The sequence below is a fragment of the Corvus cornix genome, chromosome 13 (genome assembly GCF_000738735.6).
Source record: "Corvus cornix cornix isolate S_Up_H32 chromosome 13, ASM73873v5, whole genome shotgun sequence".
NCBI classification, from domain to species: domain Eukaryota; kingdom Metazoa; phylum Chordata; class Aves; order Passeriformes; family Corvidae; genus Corvus; species Corvus cornix.
The window spans coordinates 4,514,335-4,534,892 of NC_046343.1; the positions used below are offsets into that span (position 1 = coordinate 4,514,335).

A 20,558-nucleotide genomic window follows, 5' to 3' on the forward strand; every position below is an offset into this window, starting at 1 on the left:
TATGACTGGGCAATACTTGTGACCTTTCTTCTGTAGCTCCCTGAGCTGTCCAAAGGCTTTCATCAGAGATTGTTGTAGACTTCGATTAGTTACATTTCTAAAGTGTTTGAAAGGTGAGAAGATTTCCTAAACACTGGAACTTAATTTGTTTAATTCCTTGAAAGAAATAAAATTCAGTGTGTGACTTTTTTTACAGGTTTATTCAGTCCTTTATCTTGCCTAGGAAGGCTGCAGGCTGTGGTTTTGGGGTCGCTGATGTGTTGTCCTTCCCTCTTACCATCAGAGAAACATGCTGTCCTGGAGAGTTACACTTACCATTGGCTCTGTTCACCCTCTGCAAGCTGTCCTTTTCCCTAACATTTGGACCGACTTGCAGCAGGACACAGCTTTCATGGCTTGTCAAGTTTCACTCCAGAGGTGCAACCCTTTCCAAAGGAAGAGAGCATCCTTCTGTAGGGGCATTTTTTTTTTTTTATCTCTATCCTGCCTCTGCTGTCAAATGTGCTTCTGGAGAAAAACAGTTTCTCAGAAATGAAGAAGCCAGCCTTCACTATGCACCAGGCATTTGGAAGGCCCCAAAAATATGCTGCACAAAACTTCCCTAAACCCAACATTCCAGCCGACTAGGAGATGGCCATGGATTTTATTTAAAGCAGGAAATTCAAGTAAAATAAGACTGGGAAATTCCAAATTGGGTCATGTGGCCAGGGATTGTGGTGCATCACCAACTTCCATAGGAGCTGGGCTCCTTTTAGACACCTGAGGCACCGAGGGGGTCCCCAGCAGTACCCCTTTGTGCTGGTGTGGGAAAGTGGGAATGCAGCCTCCAGGCTGAGCACCCTCCACTTTCCCATTTTGACTGAGACTGGTACCACATATTCCTGCTGCATGTCATGGGACATAAAAGCAGGCAGAAGAAAGCTTCTCCTAGCTCCATATCCTGACTCCAAAATTTAGCAGGTATTTATGGATAAGGTATGAGACTGAGAGTTAGCACTGAGTCATCTGTCCCCTCCTGTACCCTCTTGGCTTCATGTGCTTCTTTGGAGTACCTTTTGAACCAGTTTTTCAGACCTTTAAATCAAGGGAAATTGTGGCTATGTATGCAGAGGTAAGATGTGATGACGTAAAAAAAAGGTTACTTCTTAAGGGTTGGACAAACTCAGTGAAGAAACTGGTAACACTGAGCAAGCTTAGAGGGAAACAAGATGAAGACAGGACCTTTTTTTTCTGTCTTTGGGTAATTCCTTCTGTGCAAGCTTGAAGGTTGGACCTCAAGTTCAAGTCTCATTAATATGCCACGCACAGAGGCTGAATGCAGCAGGGGTTGGCACATGTCGACTTCTGTATTTGAGGCAGTGATGGTTCAATTCCCAGCATCGCTTGCTGGCTCCAGGATCATCATCAAGGACGCTGTGAGCCTCTGTGCTGGTGAGCACTGCACAGTGCTCTTCCCCATGTCATTAAACCAGGAAGGGCTTTGGCACTTTTCCACTACAGACAATTCTCAGTGGCTACTTAGAGGAGTGTTGGAAGCCATATGGCTCCCACAGTGGAACCACGGGCAGAAAGGGCAAACGTTCGAGAGAAACAGCAGAGAGTAGAGCAGTGCTCAGAGCTTTCAAAATCCTTCCCTCCGTTTTCCCCGTTGTCCTCACAGGGTATCATCACTTTCTATTAATGAAAAAGCTTGTGCCTTTGTATTAAATAAATAAAACAGATCATATTTCTCTAATTGCTTCTAGGGTTCGTGGCCATTATTCCATTGAAATATTACTGGTGAATTAGAGATCTTTCCAGAGGTAGAAATGGTTATAATTTTTGTGTTCATAAGGGCATGCTGCCCTTCCCATGGACCATCAAGAGCATTCTGCTCTGTGACTTATCCCTGCAGTCAAGGAGAATTGTTGAGGCCATCAAGTGAGTGTTAGCACATGCTCTGCCCTCCAGGGTGGAGTTAGCAGCATTTCTAAAACCACTGAGGCTGTTTGAGAAGCTTGATCTCCACAAGTTTAGAACCAGTACTTTCAGAAGTGCTCAAAATTTATGCTCAGGATGAATTTTTTTAAGTGTTCCAACTATATCCTGGAAGAAGGCAAAGAAAGAAGCCAGATTTTAAAAAATAATTTCTCCTTCTCAGTGCTTCGTTAGCCAAATTCCAGTAGAGAATGCCCTCCCACAGCAAAGAGAATGGGAGCACCTGGGAACTAGGGTCTTTGGACTGCAAGATTGACAGCTGATGTGCTTAAAGCAGAAATGCAGTATATAGTTTCTGGAGAAAAGAGTGGGAGCTAATGTTGGCAGCTGAACTATGAAGCCAGCTTGAACCAGAATCCTGCTCCTTCCTTGTGCAGAGCAGGTCAAGGAAGGCAGCCAGTGGAGGGAGATGTGCATGTCTGTACAGACACCCCCATGCCCACAAGCACCAGGAGCAGTGACAAGATGTGGTGGGATTAGCACCCAAAGCTTGTAGTGAGATCAAGTACCAGGAGTGTGCTGGGCAGTGTAGCCTGTCCTTTCTAATACAGACAGGAGGCAGATCAGAGGAAACAAGAGATCTCTGGGGAGAAGTGAAAATGTGATGCTAAGGTTGAGAAATGGTGTCATTGTCCTGCAGGAGCAGTCTGTAGAGAGCCTGTGTGGAGCTGGGAACAGCCCTGCACATGTGTGTGCCCCATTTCCATCTCGTGTGTTTGCACACAGGCACACAAATGCACTCGTGCTGTTGGTTCCTGTGCACATAAACTGCAGTGGAGATCACTGAAGAGTTCAGATCACAACAACATGTTGAGTCTATTAAGGTTCATTCATGTAACTACCCTGCAATCCTTAAAATAAATCCCTGGCAGACACGTTGCAATTCTGCAATTTTGTTAAAACTCCACAGCTAGAGCTGTAAAACAGCTTCAACTGTGAGCTAGATTTGAAACACATCCATCCTAAATGATTTAATAACAACAATTCCTCTTTATATGCAATTTCCTAGATTTTATTTGCCATTTTCACCACTCCTACAACTCATCACTTGTATTTAGATTAAGCAGAAGATTGTTCACTCTGTATTTGAGAAACGAGTCATTGCATCAACCCCCTCTGTGATCTGATGTCCTCTCCCTCCCAGTCTGTTCCTTCAGGGTTCTCTAGGAGACCCCTTACCCCTCCTGAAAGGGACCTTTACTTCTGGTTTCTCTTCATGTAGATGAAAGTGAAGCTTCTCTCTCTAGTGCACAGGGGCCTCCCTGCTGTGCTGAGAGCACAGGTAACCAGAATCCTCCTTCCCTTCAGCTCCTTTTCTCTGGTCAGTCATTAAACCCCCCCAAGACATAGCCCACCTCCTCATTTAGGCCACTAATAGAAGACATGTGGTTATTAGGAATCAGAGGCTGGCAAAAGCAGTTGTCTTTTTCTGTATGGAATCCCACAGATCTGCCCTTTATCCATCGTGACATGGGTAGTGTTTATATTGCAAATAAGGGTTGTCTCTAAACGTGGGTGGTTGGCCCAGGCTTGCTAGCAGAGGTTAAAATAGCAATGAAGACAATGAAGCTCAGGTTTGCTGCTTCAGACAGACCCAATGGAAATTCCAGAAAGGATTGCCATCTGCTAACACAACATATACTGTGTTTTAACCTAAGTTAGTAATTTTCAGCTAAGAAAGCACCATTTCTTTTTTCCCCACCCAGTGTAAAAAGAGAATCAGAAAACTTTTATACTAAGTGTGGGCAGGAAAGGGGAGCATGTAAAGAGGAGCTCTTGGAGTTCATCTGTACAGCAAGGAGGTCATGGGATGTGCTTAGAGGTTTCTACGTTCTACTGTAAAATTTACAGAAATGTGAGATCAGAGTTAAGGTTGATATTGAACCCTCACCAGTTGGGGTTTTTTACGTTTCCTAACAATTTGAGCCCTTAGTTGGTTGAGGAGCTCGTTTAGGTTGCTGAGGTCTGATATTTTGTTTATCCTATGGAAAATATTCAGCGAGAGAGCCTCAAAACTTTTGAGATGGCGAGGTACCTGTGAAAGTATCACCTTTATGGGGTGGTGGATGTCAGAGGGGTGTCTGGGAATATGCAGAGAGTCTGAAAGGAGACAGCAAAGGGACAGACTGCTCGCTGAAGGGCAGAGCCAGCACACAGGGCTGGCAAGGAGCCCTTTCCTTTCTGAAGGTCAGCAGTATGCACACACATTTCAGTGAGCTTTCTTTATAACTGGGTCAGCATTTACTCAGCAAATGATTAGAGCAGATGGTGTAATTTAGAATCTATGACAAAACTTTTAATAGATCAGGGCTAACATGATGACAAGGAGCTCTGTGCCATTCTCCACTCCCACTTTCTGCTTTGCCTTGGGGTAAAAATCATGCCTGGGATTGGATCTTCTAGTCTGCACATTCCATCTGAGCCACTCAAACCACTTGTTTGAACATCCTGTAGGAGGGATCCCCACATTTCTCTGTTCCTGTATCCTCATCCTGGTTGGTTTCAAATACAACAATTAACTGAGGATGGCAGGAAGACACCAAACAGGTAAACACAGTCCCTTCGAGGAGCAGGTTTTGAAGGAAAAAGCCACAGTTTGAAGAAAGTAACAAGAGCTGCATTTGTGTATTTTGCTCCATGGAGCTGAAAATATCTAGTAAATTGATCCCGTGGGAGTAATAAATACACATTACTTTATCTTGTACTTCATGTCCTATACCCCTGAGCCTTGATAGAACAACACCACTTAATAGACTTAAAAAAAGAGTAATTACAGTCATTGGTTGTGTGATATTTCAGCCCTTCCAGCCCTGCCTGACCTTCTAATTTAGCTCACCGTGTCTAACTAATGCATTTATATTCATCTTTTATGAAGCATGTGTAGTACAAAATTGACTTTGCAGCCTTTAGCAAGCTGTCTTACCAGGTTTAGGATCTGGTTAGTACAGTGTACTGTATAGCATATGTACATTTACAGCAGAATTTTGCATGCATATGGTTCTGATAATCTATTATTTTTTATCCTTTTGGAAATAAAATAAAAAATATTTTTTTCCATTTCATCCTCCCCTCCCCTTTTTTAAAGCTTTTATTCATTGCGGCATTATTTACAGCTAAACATGCGGGCAGAAAGATGCAAGCATTTTTAAAATGATTACCACTAATGTTTCTACTTGTCAGAAGTGCTTAAATTTTCCTGCACTTTGTCTAAAAACTTAGCACTTTTACCTTTTAAGAATTACAAATTTCTAAGATCTTACCAAGCTGATTTACAAACACGGCTGACAGTTTATGATGAATGATGTTGCAAAATGTGCAATATGTTTCTCTGTCATTTCTATGCATGTATATATTAGGAGGAAGATTAAGAAGAGAGAGAACCCCCCTCTGAAAGAAACCCTTGAGTTAGAGAGCACACACACAAATCTCTCTCCTGTGTTTCCTCATAACTTCCTGCTCACTTCACTCATCCAGTGGAGCACAATTGTTCTCTGTGCATTTTCTCCCACCATATGGTATCCTCATTACCATACACTAAGGGTCCATATGGGGAACTTGTGAAGTGAACTGTATTCATTTTAGCTGCCAGATGAGCAGCCTTTTGCTTTGCAAGCTTAGCTTAAGTCATCTGCTGTCTTTATGTTGTTATGGCAACACAGCACCAATAAAAAATTCTAATCTACTGTAAGTGTCTGGGATCACAGTATTTTAAATGCTCCCCGTAACTGTCCTCCGAGTGAGGAGCTTGTTCTCTCCGTGGGACAAAGGGTTATTGTCAACTCCAGCAGGTGGCAGTAAAGAAATTGTTTCTTTTTTTCTTTAACCTTTCATAAAAATATCTATTTTTCCATTTCCCCCTTATCCACTCACCTCAGAAAGTCATAGAATTACACAACACAGTCAGTCCTTTACATACCGAGGATTTCTGATGCTCAGGTAGGAACTGCAGGTGATACTCTTAGGTTACAGCTCAAATATTAGAGACCAAAAAATGAAACTGTGGAGGCAGCTCATGCACTTTATTGGCAGAGATCCAGGCTCAAGTACCACTTCACCAGGACTCTGATGCCTCCATAGCCACACAGCTATGTTCAGTTTTGGAGCTGTTTTCTAGCTTCTAGCTACATTTCCAAACTCCTGAATCAAACACAAAGCTAATTAAGAATATCTTATATTAATGGAAATAGGCAGCAGCATCCTTAAATATAAATCATTTTCACCTCTGCAGGCCACATGATACGTTGCATCTCTGTCTCTCTGTCTGCATCGAAAGTGAACGTTTGTAGTCTCAGTTCATCAGTTCACATTAGCCTCATGCTGAATATTTAAACACAGAACAATTTGAACACACCATGAAGAGAGACAGTGACTGCACTTTCACTTGGAACAGCAAGAGCTCATCTAATAATAATTTAGTAAATCAGCCATTTAGTGGCTCAGTTGTATACTGTATTGTGCCAAGTAATATTCAGTTCAACTGTATGCTGGTGAAATGGAAATTCAGACTCCAGTCATGTGTCGCTTTTTTTGTGCAATGGAGAGATGAAGTGGAAAACCACCCTCCCAACAGACTGTTTGAATGTAGTGATTTATCAAAAATAGAGCAAAGTGACAATATAAGCAGGATTTGGTGGTACGGGGTACAATCTATTCTAATTAGGCTTTTATTATTGTGGTTTATCCTGTGCAGATTATTTGATAATTCAGGATTTGCACTTACCTCTTCAGTTTGTTTTATATATGGGCAGAGAGCAGATCTATGTAGTTACAGCCTAGTTACAGTCCTTTAAGGCCCAGTCCTCTGGGAACCCTGGTGAGCCCTTTATAGCCTTATTTTGAGCCCTGGCTCTCAGGGAACACAGGAACAATGGGGAAACACAGCTGCTACCATGGCTGTTACTTCATAGCATGAAAGCAATATCAGATTGATTCCTTTTCCCTTCTTAAGGCTATCAGGGTTTGCAGGGAGTGGTTATATCTTAGATTAACTGATATAGCTGGAATAAAACAGGCTTTTGGGTGCCTGTCCTTGCTTCCTGTGTGCTGACTGTACCTTTTCTCGCCTGTATCGGTGTCTCTAATAAAAGATATTACCTCACCCTACAAAACTTGCCTTGGTTGTAACCATAGACCACTGTAACTTCAGCCAAGCAGCTACACCTCAAGGCTGTCTCTGATGAAGATGGGGGAGCGAGTGTGTTTTCCTAGAAAGTGTGTTGTGAAGTTTAATTTGCTCCCATTAAAGTGGTGCTTTGAGATCTCTGAATGCGGGGCATTGCTGAAGTGTGAAGTAATGTCTATAATCTCACCTAGAGTTTCCATTCCTGGCCTAGTTTTAGGTGTTATGTGGTGATGTAAAATATGATTGCCGTGTATTTCTCACAACACAGCCCAATTGAGTAGCAGAAAAAGCATCCTCCAAACCATCATGATGCCATTTAGCAGAGAGTGCTGGAAGCAATAGGATGCCTCTTGTCGTAATTCTTCTAAGAAATACAGAGCCTCACAATCTACACCCAGCTGCTGACACTAGAAAACTCAAGCATTTTGGTAAAATGAATCAAGCAGTAATGTTTCTTTTATGAGATCCCCTCCCAGGAAGAGAAGGTTTGGCACCATTTGGAGATCAGGCTCAGTGATCTGTCATAGCAAAGGCAGCTGTCCTGGAGTGTCTCCCAGGTCACCCGATCGAACTGGTGGCTCTTACAACTGTATTATTGCTTATGGAACAGTAATTGAGGCACCATGGTTAAAAATTACCTGGTCTAATAGGCAGTGAACAATTTGCACTCAATACAATTATAAGCCAAATCATTCATTTCATAACACTTGGACTAATTTATTTGTTGACCTTTTAATATCCATAGCTCTTCAGTAGTATTAACTGCAACTCGGACAAAATCTCTTGTTCATTTTACATTCATTGATTTTTTTTTTTTTCCATTGAGGCAATAACAGTTGTTTGAGTACAACCTTTTCTTTCTGCTGTAAAAGTCAATCATGTAACTTATGGTGATATAACTCAACTGGACTGGAATGTCCTCTAAGTACAATAGCACAATCTCAACCTACTTGTACAGACACGGAAATGCGTTTTGGATTTATTTTAAAGAACATTTTGGAATACATTTGTGACTAGAGATAACAAATGATACGTTTGCTGAGAGGAGAATGAAAACAAGACACAGAAGCATTTTTTAAAGCAGAACCACATATATTTAACACATTTTTTGTTGATATATTATGGGCAGCCCAAGATACAGAAATTGTGAAGTTCATTGGTTTTGTTCTTTAGGATGACCTAAGTGTCTCCACTGATAATGCTGGATTCATAATTTCATCTGGACATAGCATCTTGAAGTCCAAACATTTGACAGAATAGAGATGCCTAATTTTCACAAATGTGAGCTTCAGACAAATAAAATGTGTTTAAAAGTATTTTTAATAAACATAATTATAAACATATCATAATTATAAACATATCATAAATATATCATAATTTGATAATCTGGATTTTCTTTCATTATTCAGCTGTAAACTAGTGCGGGAGCTAAGAGGTTTGGTTGATCAAAAAAGCTGCCGGAATACTGATATATTTTGAAAAGTCAGTATTTTGAAGCAATTCTATAAAATATATTGGTGTAGTGACAATGGCAACACTTTTCCCTCAGCAGTGAAAAAGGAGCCCTAGATTGTGTAAAATGCTGTGCCTGCTTTTACTTTGTGGAGTTGTACACAGAAATATAGTGTTACCTCTGTGAAATGTTGGATGAATTTCTAAAATTCATGGTTATTCAACATTTATTCTTCCTTTGGATAATTTCAGCTGAATTATAGGACCGTAAATTAAAAATAACAATATGAAAAATGAAATATCTTTTATTTCTGATAAGAAAGTTGAAACTTTTTAAGAATATCTGTTAGGAGCCACTTTGTTAAAGTTGTCTTTCTGAGCCAAAGCCTCTTTGTCCAATAAAATACTGTGAGTCTTTTGAACACATAGTTATAAAATGTGGTTGTTACAATTGGTATTTTATGCTTCCCTAGAAATTACCACTTGTATCTGCACCTAATCTATGGTCTGTCTTTTCATTTCAATTGGGTCTGAAGTGGTCCTTGGCTGTAATGAGAATGCCCCTTTCAAGAGACTTCTTTTAATTATGCCAATGATAAAATGTAAGTGAAAGTAGTCATTTGTAGGGGTTATGACTGAGCAGTGTTTTAGCTGTAATACTAAAACCCACCAACATTATTCCAGTCTCTATTTCAACATTTTTATGCATCTGCTCTCCACAGAACGGAGTGGAATATTATTGTAGGTCAGAATTTCAATGTGTCTTATTTTTCAGTTTCCTCCTGCTATTAGAAGTAACCTGAACACTCGATTTCTAACTGCTCATGCTTCCCACCTGAAGCATCCAATCCAGAAAAGTGACAGTTTCACAGATCTTAATGATACGCTGGGTTTTTCTGTTTGGTTTGGTTTAGTTTGTTGGGGGCTTTTTTTCTCCTTCATTAAAAGCAAGCATGGGTGGGTCTTTAATGTCATTGAACACTTGTGTTTGGTTTTTTTTATAGAAAAGAGCTAATTTGACATATTTAGATTTTGAAATAGGTAAATGCATAAGACAAACTGTGAAAATAAAATGGACAAAGCACATATCTACAATTTACACTTCAATTGCTACACAACTCCTCTGATTTACCTCAGCAGGATTTTTGCCATGCATTACCAAGCATATTCCTCTATAGATTTAAATGTAGCCAAGTGAATTTTGCCAGCCAATATGGTCTAGTTTGACCTAATGTGAGATCAATTTAAAAGTGTTAGGACTTTACCTGTGTTTGGAAAGTCTTTGTGTATACAAATCATAGAAAATAGATATCAGCCTGTCCATTTGCCAAGGAAAGCTCTTCACTCTTACAAATACATAATTTGATATCTGCATTGTGCCATGCACAAAATCACAAGCCACAGGTAATCTTTTTTAGTCGCCAGTATTCCAGGGAATTTTTCTAATGGACACAATGATACAATCCATAGAATAAAGCTTCTAAAACAGCCTGTGCAGTATCTTGGAATGACAGTGTCAGAATTTAGTGCCTCTGTTCATTTTTCCAAATTCTTTGAAAGTTTACCTAAGGCCAGACCTTCAAATCTTTCAAAACATTCTTCTTCTTCCATAAGAGAACGTTGACAATTTCCAAAAAATATATGGGTTTAAAATAGTCGGAAAATTTTGAGCAATAACTCTTCTTTTTCCCCCCATTTTTTCTCTTTTTTTCCCCAAGAAATAGGAATGTTAATACTAGCAAGAGCAACTATCAGGAAATCTTACATATGCAAAACCAAAAAAAACCCCCAAACCTAAGTCTCCATAATCTCAATAATGAACCCTGCTTTAAAGTACTATAGATGCTCATACATATGGTTTGCAGTAAATTTTCAAAAATAAATGCCTGAAGTTCCTATCCAAGATTGCCATGGGGTTGAAGGTATTGGAGGCACATAAGGAAAATTTAGAGGGAACTTTTGAGGTCAGGTAGAAGAGAAGAGTCTAATGTTGTCATTTGCTTGCTCATATGGATAAATCAGGAATAATCCTTTTGTAGCCTGGATAGATGGGAATAGTGTGAGTCACTGTAACCAGGTGGGATGGAGGGATTTCCATAAGGGAAGTTGGTGAAGGATTTTTTGTTAGTCATTAAATTATGTGGACTTACCCATTTGTGCTCTATTTTATATCTAATTAGATTGTCTTCTGGTGATTCACTGAATATGACAAATGGACCATTGTATGACAGATGGGATGGCATGAAAGAAGTGTGTGCAGGAGAACTGGTCCTTACACACTACAGATCTTTCAGGTTTTTGTATAGCATGGAAAATGTGTTTCCTCTCCTGATCTCGCTTTTTCAGACCAAGGGGATCTGTCATTAGACCCTCACAGTGTGAACCTGCAGGACAATCTGTGGGAAATGCTGTAGGAGAGGCCAGAGAATTGCCACAGTGTTGGTTCCTGAAGGGACAGGTTTGTGAGTCCCAAATATGACTGATGCCTGCCAGCTCTCAGCTGATGTGCTGTAGGTTGTGAACAGATATAAGGGTACAATGCTGTAATAACTACCAGCCCTGCACTGGGTGCATGAAAAGTAGATTGGCCTCATGAGGTAAGATTTGACAGCTCTGAAGGGTTCCTGCATGTGGCTGTAAATGCCTTTTTCTGGTAAACTGTGAGGGGTTGGGGGCAACACATGCTATAAACATACTTAAAAGAAGCAAAGTTCTACAGCTATCAGAGGGACTTGGGTGGGAGTCATGACATCACTGTTGTCCCTAAAGTCCCTAAAGGAGATGATTTGGGGCCTGGCAGAGTGATTTTAGTCCTGCATATCTGCTCCCACATGCCCACTCTTCCTTCACTTAGAGACCCAACATTAGCAGAGAAGTCCAGAGCTTTTAGCAACAGAACCCTCCAAATTACTTTCCAGATGCCTCAGTTCATGATAGTACGGTGGGAGCATCCAGACTCTCAAATGACAGTTTATTCAAAGAGTTATTCCAAACCAATAATATTAATGGTGGTTTATTCCATGCCACCCTGTATCTAGATGAAGTACACATCTGTGTTAGCTACTAATTCTGTTGTTGTTATTATGTGCCCATCATTTATGGAAATGGAGACCACCAGCATGAGTGGTGTGGATTAAAAAAGGAGGTGGATTTTTTTTTTAGTGTTTAACTACACCATATTTCCAGGAGGTTAATGGGTGTAAGATGGGAGACTTGCAAGGACAGACTTTCAGGTGATCATCATAATTTTGTTCCTTCTTTTGTCAGCAGCATTTGCAAAGACTGTTTGACAGGGTGTGTTTTCCCTAAATGCATTTATCACCTTTGTGGTTAAGAGGAGTTTTAATCATTGATTCTCAATGTTTATGGATAAATGCCTGCTCCCATTTGCACTTCAGCATTTGTTCTTTCTGCTGCCTCATAGAGGCTTCCTATATTTTATTTATAAGGTTGGCTCATTGTGGAGCAGGTGGTAAGGTTATGCATGACTGTTTTTAGTGCTGAAAATTTAGGCTGTGATTTTCAGTTTGGGTGGAGGCTGATGAGGCTACAGTGGCTTGGAAAGACCAAGGTTCTAGCTCGCAATGCAGACTTGTTTTCTGGAAGTTGCCATTGAAATTCAGTGGCAGGAATTCAGTGCACTTCCACCCTGTAGGCAGTGGTAAGCTGAAGCTTTTTTTTTGCCCCTCAAGTGAGATATATTGTCTTTCTCTCCCATTTTGCCTTCTTGTGTTTGTGGTATCTATATGGTATTCATTTCTTTGGTATGATTCAATCATAATATATGGAAACAATTCAGTAGTTTGTTTGCTGGAAAAGTTTTCAACTTTGTGTGAGTACAGATATCTTTTTAGAGAAATGGCCTTGTTATTTTATACTTCCCATTAGGCTGGCATGGCTCCCTCAGTTTTACAGTAAATGGAGGATCTTTACATTTTGAATGGTGTTTATGAGTCTTTACAAAGCTGTAATTGCTGAAAATGATACAATAATGCAGTGCTCAGTGTTGATGTGGAGAGATGGGATGTTCTGGACAGGCTGAAGCTCTTGTGTACCAAGCTCAATGTCTGGCATTTTAGATCTTTGGCATCCTTCTAAATGTCTCTCTTGGTTTTGCCTTTATATTTGAAAGAGGTGTTCACAATTTTATCTTTTAAAATATAATGCATATGCAAATTTCAAGTATAAGTTTAAAACTTACTTCTAACCCATGTCCTTAACTATCACATTTATAATTTCACCAGTTGAAAACCAAAGGGAAAGCTTGAGCACAAATTACTGTGATTTTGACTAGAAATTTCAGAATGTGACCTTTCCAAGGTGAAGAAGTGAACGGGTGTCTGAGGCTGAGCATTTTGAGTCTGCAGAGGAGCTTTTTTGTTGCAAGTAGCCATGAGAGTAGGAAGTTAGAAGGCAGAGGCAGGAGGTCAGACATAAGAGTCAAGGAAGTATGAATGACATCATCATCCCTAAGTACCCTCTCAGAAGATGAATGAGCTCTCTCTTGTATTACAATGCTAAAGAGCATTAGAAGGTGATATGATATCCAGACAACACATAAGATAAATGCCTCAGAGGATGCTGGAACAGCTTTCCCCCCACGCCCTCCACGAGTTCATAAATCCTTTGGTGGTCTCAATAATACAGTATGTGGCTGATGAGTGTTATATATTGTGGTCAGCTTCTTCTTGACAAAATTCATTTCGATTTAACGAGTACCTTGAACATTATCTAATTTAGTTACTTTATCTGAACAACTCAGTGTAACTCTATATACCCTTTATCTCACCAGACTCACAGCCCTTTTGGGACACAGAGTGGATTCTTTTTTCATGAGTTTCTGAATAAAAAGTAAGCAGATGTTGCAAGAAGAAATAGCCCATCTCTTTTAAAGCTAACATAGGATGTGTTTGTCATGATAAATCTTGACACAAAGTGTTTTCATCATGACAAAACTTGAAATGCAAGTTTCATGTTCTTAATGAAATCCTTCTGAAGGGAATGCAGGCCTCCAACAAAACACACAAAGGTGCTGTAGTGTTCAAGGTACACTCAGAATTGGATTTGGTTTGAATTTCAGTCTTTGTGCTTCAAAAGCGTAGTTATTCCGGTATGATTTGTAGTATCTTTTCTACAGTAATTTTGGGATATGAAAAGTTGCAGTAGATTTTGCTACTCACCCCCTTTTTTGTGTATGTAGACACCCCTTATTATCTTCAGAAGGAAAATTTGATCAAAATACTTAATTGTGAGCCTGTTTCAAAAATTACTAAAACTAAAAATCCCTCAGTAGAAAATCAGCTTCAGTTTGGAGTAAAAATTGACTCTGGAGTTTTGCTGTGTAGCTTCATGGAGTGCAGATTTCTGATGTATCATATTTAAGGACTAAAGTAATCTTTCTTTTTCTCAATATTTGCTCAATTGTTATTTTTAGAGAAATAAAATTATTCTTGTTTGAAACGAACTGCAAAAATAGACGACCCTCACTTAGGTCTAGCTAAATGCTGCAAAGTCCTTTATTCTAAACCAAAAGCTGTCAGACTTTTAGCATTAACAGAAAAGTGGATCTTCTTTGACAAATGCCCCCATAAATTAGATATTAGCTTTAGTCAAACTCTGTCTCTCTCAGGAAATATTTCCACTTGCATATTCAATTGGAAGGACCTTACATGATGCCCACTTACTGCTATGAAAATCTAGGCTTCGGAGATGAAGGCAAAGAAAAATTTTTGTGAACAAAAGAATATCTGGAGTAACAGACCTTGAGTTTATGCAGAGATTTCTTTTTATGGAATGTGAGTTTCACTCACTTTTTGCTCTGTCTGCTGCTCTGTCCACCTCTCTATCTGTTTATCTGTTACCATCACAGTGGTAACGTGCAGTATCAATTGGATTTTAAAAGACATAGATCTCTTATACTAGCTGTCCTTTTTTATAATACCTTTTACAAATTTAATCAATGCATTTTAATATACAATATAGTTTAAGTGCAATATACGATAAATATTCAAGCTTCATCTTAAACATGCTCTAGCCTTTAAATTGTTAAAACTGCAGTGCCCTTTCAATCTACTTACATAATGTCATAAAATATACATTTCAAGGTAAATGAAGTCAGCTACTTCAATTTAGTCCCTCAAACTGGTAGTAAATGAGAGGTTAACACTATGGTGCCAAACCCATTATTGAGTAAATTTAGCACCTTGGACAGCTCTGTAAAATCTTTATTGCTTTCCTGACCTGCTCGTCATGTTCTGTCTATGTGTTCAGTGGCTCTCAGCTCTGATTGAAAGGCAATATATTAGATCCCGAACACAAACATGCTCGGGGGCTGCTTCACTGTGAGCGTAATGACATGGAGGTGAGAACAATTTTCTGGTCACCGCAATCCAAGCACCTTGCAAGGTCTGCTGCTCTAACTTATAGAGGACTTCGGGGGCTCCTTTGTACGTGGAGCAGCTTCTATTGTAATTTAGGCAGAGCTGCAAAGGGTTTAAGATGCATTCAGAAAACAAGAAGTTAATGTCTTGAGCCTGTCTTTAGCAGCATTTTATCGTGTATTTTTAAAGCTGGTTTGTGTCTATAAGAAGTACCGTCAGCTCAGGAATAGAAGATACCACTATTTGACACAGGAGGGTTTTTCTGTGTACCAGCTACTTTGTATGATCTGAAAACATCATAAACAATAAATGCTTTTATTGTGTGAAAATATTGTTAGAGAAAGTATGAGACTCAAATTTACAGACTCTGATAATGTTGAAAAAAAAATAAGCGTTGACTAGCTAAGGAAATTGAATGCTACTCGTCAAGAATGTTTCAATAAAGCATCATGACAATTAGTTTTATTTACATGCAATATGATATGGCATCAAAGAACTTCCAGTGTTTAAGAACTGAAATATATTTGATATTAGGTAGAGCAGCTGTAAGATTCTATGTAATTACCTCATTTTTTAACATGGTTTTCAATCTCTTTTTAGATGCACTCTAAGGTTTTTAGCTCAGCATTATATAAATAACTATGATTAGTCAGGTAGAGCAGAAATGACTATTTAAAGTTTCTTTTTTTTTAGTAATTTGGCATAATGACAGCTTAGGTTAACAATATACCAAAGCAGTTTGTGGGCTCTGTATCACATTCTAATTTTCCATCAGTGAAATATATACTGCAAACAATTTCTACTGAAGTGTAATAAATCCTAGTTTGCAAAGTCAAACACCTGTGCAGTAATTTTCCATCTAAAATCAAGGATTGAAAAAGAGAACATTTTTTCAGTAATGTCTCTGTTCTTCTCTAGTTTGTATCTTCAACATGAGGTAAAAAGGGCACCTCAGTGTTGTGACGAACAAGGATTGTTTGTACCCGGATGCTGTTTGTGTCTGTCTGTCTGTCTGTGATTATACTGCTCACTGCTGTGGTCAAAAGCAACAAAAAACCCACCCCAACCAACAATCGCAGCAGAAAACCAACCCCAATCTTAAAAATCAAGCAAACAAACAAACAAATGTAAAAGAAGGAAAAAATCAAGCAAACAAACAAAACCCACCAACAGAAAGAGGCTGTAGCAACTTAACTCCTCAGAATCTGCTTCAAATGTAGTGATTTAAAAATCCATCAATTATGTATTACATCTCACTTCATATGTGGAAAATAATTTAAATGTGTGTTCTGAGACAGGGGTGTGTACAGCAGAAGGCAAGCCTAAATGTTTACTGGGAGAAGAAAAATCCTCCATCTCATTTTTGAATTTAGGACATTATATATGTCATAAGTAGTTACTGCAGTATGACAACTATTTTATCTTATATTATAGAGGATTTAAAATTGAAAAAAATGCTAATATGCATCTAAAAGCTTGTCATTTGAAGAGTTGTTCAAGGATTTTTGAAGAGGTTATGGTGACAGCAAAATGAATGCAATTATATCTCTATTTTCTGATCAGAGTCTACAGTATATGAAAATTGAGCATTACTGTTTCTTTTTGGTATAAAATATGGCTATTGTGTAAAATATTTTAAGTTTAAAAGTTTAACTTTGTAGAAAACTGTAAAATCCTTAGAACTGGTACTATTTTTGTAAGCTACTTACAGAAATATGCCATGTTGAATAGCATCATGTTAGAATATTAGAGCAGTACTTAGGAACTACAAAAATACGTTGTTTTACTCAAAGGATGTTCTTGGCCAGTTTTGATTGGGCATTTGGGAATCTGCTTTGAAAGATGCCTTGAAATAATAAGGAAAAAAAATTCTTCTGGGTTAATACTGCAATGCATTTTTATATTTTCTATCAGGGTTATCATCAGGATGCTGTAAAATGTAAGAACACAGGAAATGCTATTGTTACTTGAATGCCAGTATAAAATACCCTGAGAAATATTAAATGAAAAGGAACAAATAAGAAAATGGAGGGGGAAAAAAAATGCCCAAAATGGAGAACTGAATCTCAGACTATTTTAAAGTCTGCTGTCCATGCAGGGAATTTTTCCAGGAAACACTGCATGGTCCTGGGCCCTCCTCTCACACGCTGCATGTGTTTTTCTCTTGGGCATCATTTCATGTACATGGATTCTGCTCTGACCCCTTGTACCAGGACACAAACTGAAGAAGTCAAAGGGTTACATTACCGGTAGCACAGGACTGATTGGGTATCTTCTGAATGTGGCCTGCTGGGTAAGGTCACAATTCCTGCAGCACGCAATTAAGAATAAAATAAACACATTGAAGGGATTCATAACATGCTCTGAATGACATTGATTGCAGTAATCTAGTAAATGACCTCGGGATTGTATTCTGCAATAAACCCATGAGTGGTTTATAGTGCAGATGGTAGAGACAATTGAGTGATGTATTTTATTTTGCAGCACCAATGATTCTCACCTTTTGACTTGATTAAGCGTGTGTGTGAATAGGATGAACCAGTGATTTAACACCATTCAGTGGTTGCTGAGAGTTGTTACAATTAAGGTTTACCTGGTGGGAGTAAAAGAAGGAAAAAACACTACAAAACACAGTGCACCTAATAGAAGAGAATAAAAGATTCTAATATTTGTTTTCCCCACAAGGAGTTTATTGAACTCAGAAGAATGCTTCTGTTTTTATATTGACAGGAAGTAATACTTAAGAGGGCTGCTGATTTAGTAGAAGCACTCTATGGTATGCCACATAATAACCAGGTAAATGCATTCTACTTCAGCAATTCTATAACATGGCTGTTTCTTACATGTACAGCTAGACCAGGGGCTAAAAGGATGTGATACTACAATGGGAGACACGAATAAATGTAGAGGGCGATGCCATATCTGGGGTGGGGTTTAGTTTGCTTGTTTTCTTTTTTAAAGGGTGTGAATTTAGTGTTTGTAAAAGCACCATGGAGGCATTTCCCCACTTTCACCAGATCCTATATAATATGGGCAATGTTGTGCATTATGACTTGCCACCAGTGATTTTTCCATCTTCCCCTAAAGAGAGCTCTAAGGTGGAGCAAGTCCAGGCTCCAGCCCCATCCTTCCAGTTGGTCTTTTTATACAAAGTGTGGCCGCTGGGACTGAGACTTCCAACTCTCTTACCACAGATGTCAGGATTTATCAGGAAGGCAGCAGCTCCTACAAGCATTAGCTCTCTGTCAGCCAGCTGGTTCAGAAAGAAAACCTTTAGCCTTTGGACAGGGAACTGTTTCATTTGAGGCTGTAAGAAGAGGTTTGTCAGAGTCTCATTGGTAACTCTTCTATTTTTTTTTTTCCCCTACTTATCCTGTAGGAAATAATCCTGAAAAGAGCTGCAGACATCGCCGAAGCACTCTACAGCGTCCCCCGCAACCACAACCAGCTCCCCGCCCTCGCCAACACCTCCGTCCACGCGGGAATGATGGGAGTCAATTCCTTCAGTGGCCAGCTCGCTGTCAATGTCTCCGAAGCCTCCCAAGCCACCAACCAGGGTCAGGAGAAGACTCATCTTCCTCTCTCTATGGATCTTTTCTGATAGAAGTCAGGGGGCCACGCAGGGCAGTGGCAGAGGGATGGCTCAGGGCTGGGAGCAGGGCTGGGCAGCCCATCCCACACCCTTGGATGACGCAGGATGGGGCTGCCCTAACTCAGGAAAAGCACTTCTGCATGTCTCTAACTAGCTTTTCATTCTGCCCAGAGTAACACTTGTATTTGTGTCTAAATCCCACTAATTTTAATCGGCTTCAGCATGTACTTAATGTTAAGTACTTGCATATATATTTTCCTGAGCATGGATGATCTCTCAGTCTGGGCCTTGTGTAGCATTTCTTTATAACACAAAATTATCCCTTGAATGTTTATCTACTTCATTTGGGTTTGTTTTGCAAGAGATTTGTTTTGTGTTTTTTTCAGAGTTTGAGCCTTTCATAAATTTTACAACAAGCAAAGAATAGAAATGTTTACAAAGACATTTTCAGAGCTTGTCTAATTTTTAAAATAAAGTGGTTTTCCCTTTGTATAAAATCAGTATTGGTTTAATTCCCACAGTTAAAAATAAAAAATAGCTGAAGAACATTTTTGTAAAAGCCCTTTGCATTTTGCCCTCTCCTTTGCTCAGCTCTATGCATTCTCCAAATTAAAAATACACTTTAATGAGAAAGTGTTAGGACAAGGCTGTTTCTAGAATAGCAGACAAAAACTTTTTGCATTACACTAAAAAAATAAAAAATTACATTCAGATTGAATTATTTTATGCTGTGTGTTAGGAAGAAAAATTGGCAATTTTTCTTCTAGGAGTGAAAAGTATTTTTGTATTTCTGTGCTTCTAGAAACAAATCTATCTTTATGAATATTTGGATATGAGTTTCCTAAAATGCCATTTCAGAATTAGGTAGAGATTCAAATTTTAACTTGCTGTCAAATTTGATGCTCATTTCCCACCAACATAATGATCAGACCGAGGCAGAAGGACAAAGGATATCCCACAAGCTGGAGAAATGCACTACATTTCCTGAAGTGTGCAGTGAGCATCTGAGATGTGTTAAATGACAGCGACATCAGAAAAGAGTTAACAACAATCACGTGCTTTTAACATACCTTGAGTGGGTCTGGACTCCTCACTCTGAAAATGTAGGTCATGTTTACTTCATTTCCTACAAGCAGCGCTTTCAGAGTGAGCGTTCATCTAACACCCCGCGGTGATCTTTGCTCCAGGGCATCCATGGGTTGCCTGGGGAGCTCTGGAGGCTCCAGCCTCCCTCCTCCACCTTTGTGCTCCCTCCAGCAGCGACCTGGGCAGGGAGGCGTCCCAATTTGGGTCCCTGGTGGTCCTGGGGGGTCAATCCCATCCCTCCCTGTTCTCCCTGGCTGGACTGAGCTCCCCCTTGGTTTGTGTAGGAAACTGTTGTGGGGCTAATTCCAGTTTCTGACTGTGTTCCCTCCCCACACAAGGTTTCACTCGCAACTCCAGCAGTGTGTCACCTCATGGCTACGTGCCAAGCACCACCCCGCAGCAGACAAACTACAACTCTGTCACAACAAGCATGAATGGCTATGGGAATGCTGGAATGTCAAATTTAGGCGGTTCTCCAACCTTCCTGAATGGATCTGCTGCCAATTCTCCCTATGCCAGTGAGTATTTTATGTATTTTCTGTATTTTGCACATTTTTATTAGAAGGAGGCAGTAGATTTTCTGTGATGCTCAATATTTATTTTCTATTTTGAGCACTTGAAATAGAATTTGGTCTCTACTCTGCAAGGCACGGACCTTTGATGCACTTTGAAGACCTTAGTGTTGCCAGAAATTCTCTTCTCTGTTTTAGTATTATTCTTATTTTTTTATTATTATTTGGGAGTCTTATTAAGAGCTTGCAAAGCTTGTCTGTCATGATTTAGTCTGATAGTTTCATAACTTCCCTTATACTCTGTAAGTAAGAAACACCGTCCTCAACTTCTGAGCAAATAATATGTTCATAACCTTTATAAAGATTATGAATTACTACTGGGCCTAAGCTTGATTGTTTATATTCCACTTGCTTTTTAAGTAGCATTACTTTGACTT

At 39.4% G+C, this 20,558-nt stretch overlaps 1 protein-coding gene across 8 annotated transcripts in view; it reads left to right on the plus strand.

The window, feature by feature from the left end:
* Positions 1–20,558, plus strand: part of EBF1 (EBF transcription factor 1) — a 270,793-nt gene that overhangs the window by 240,680 nt on the left and 9,555 nt on the right. For all 8 annotated transcript variants that reach the window (XM_039559534.1, XM_039559535.1, XM_039559536.1 and 5 more), the window contains exons 12-14: positions 17,662–17,727; positions 18,311–18,488; positions 19,948–20,127. In XM_039559534.1, the coding sequence (XP_039415468.1) occupies positions 17,662–17,727; positions 18,311–18,488; positions 19,948–20,127 (424 nt within the window). The remainder of the gene's footprint in view (positions 1–17,661; positions 17,728–18,310; positions 18,489–19,947; positions 20,128–20,558) is intronic.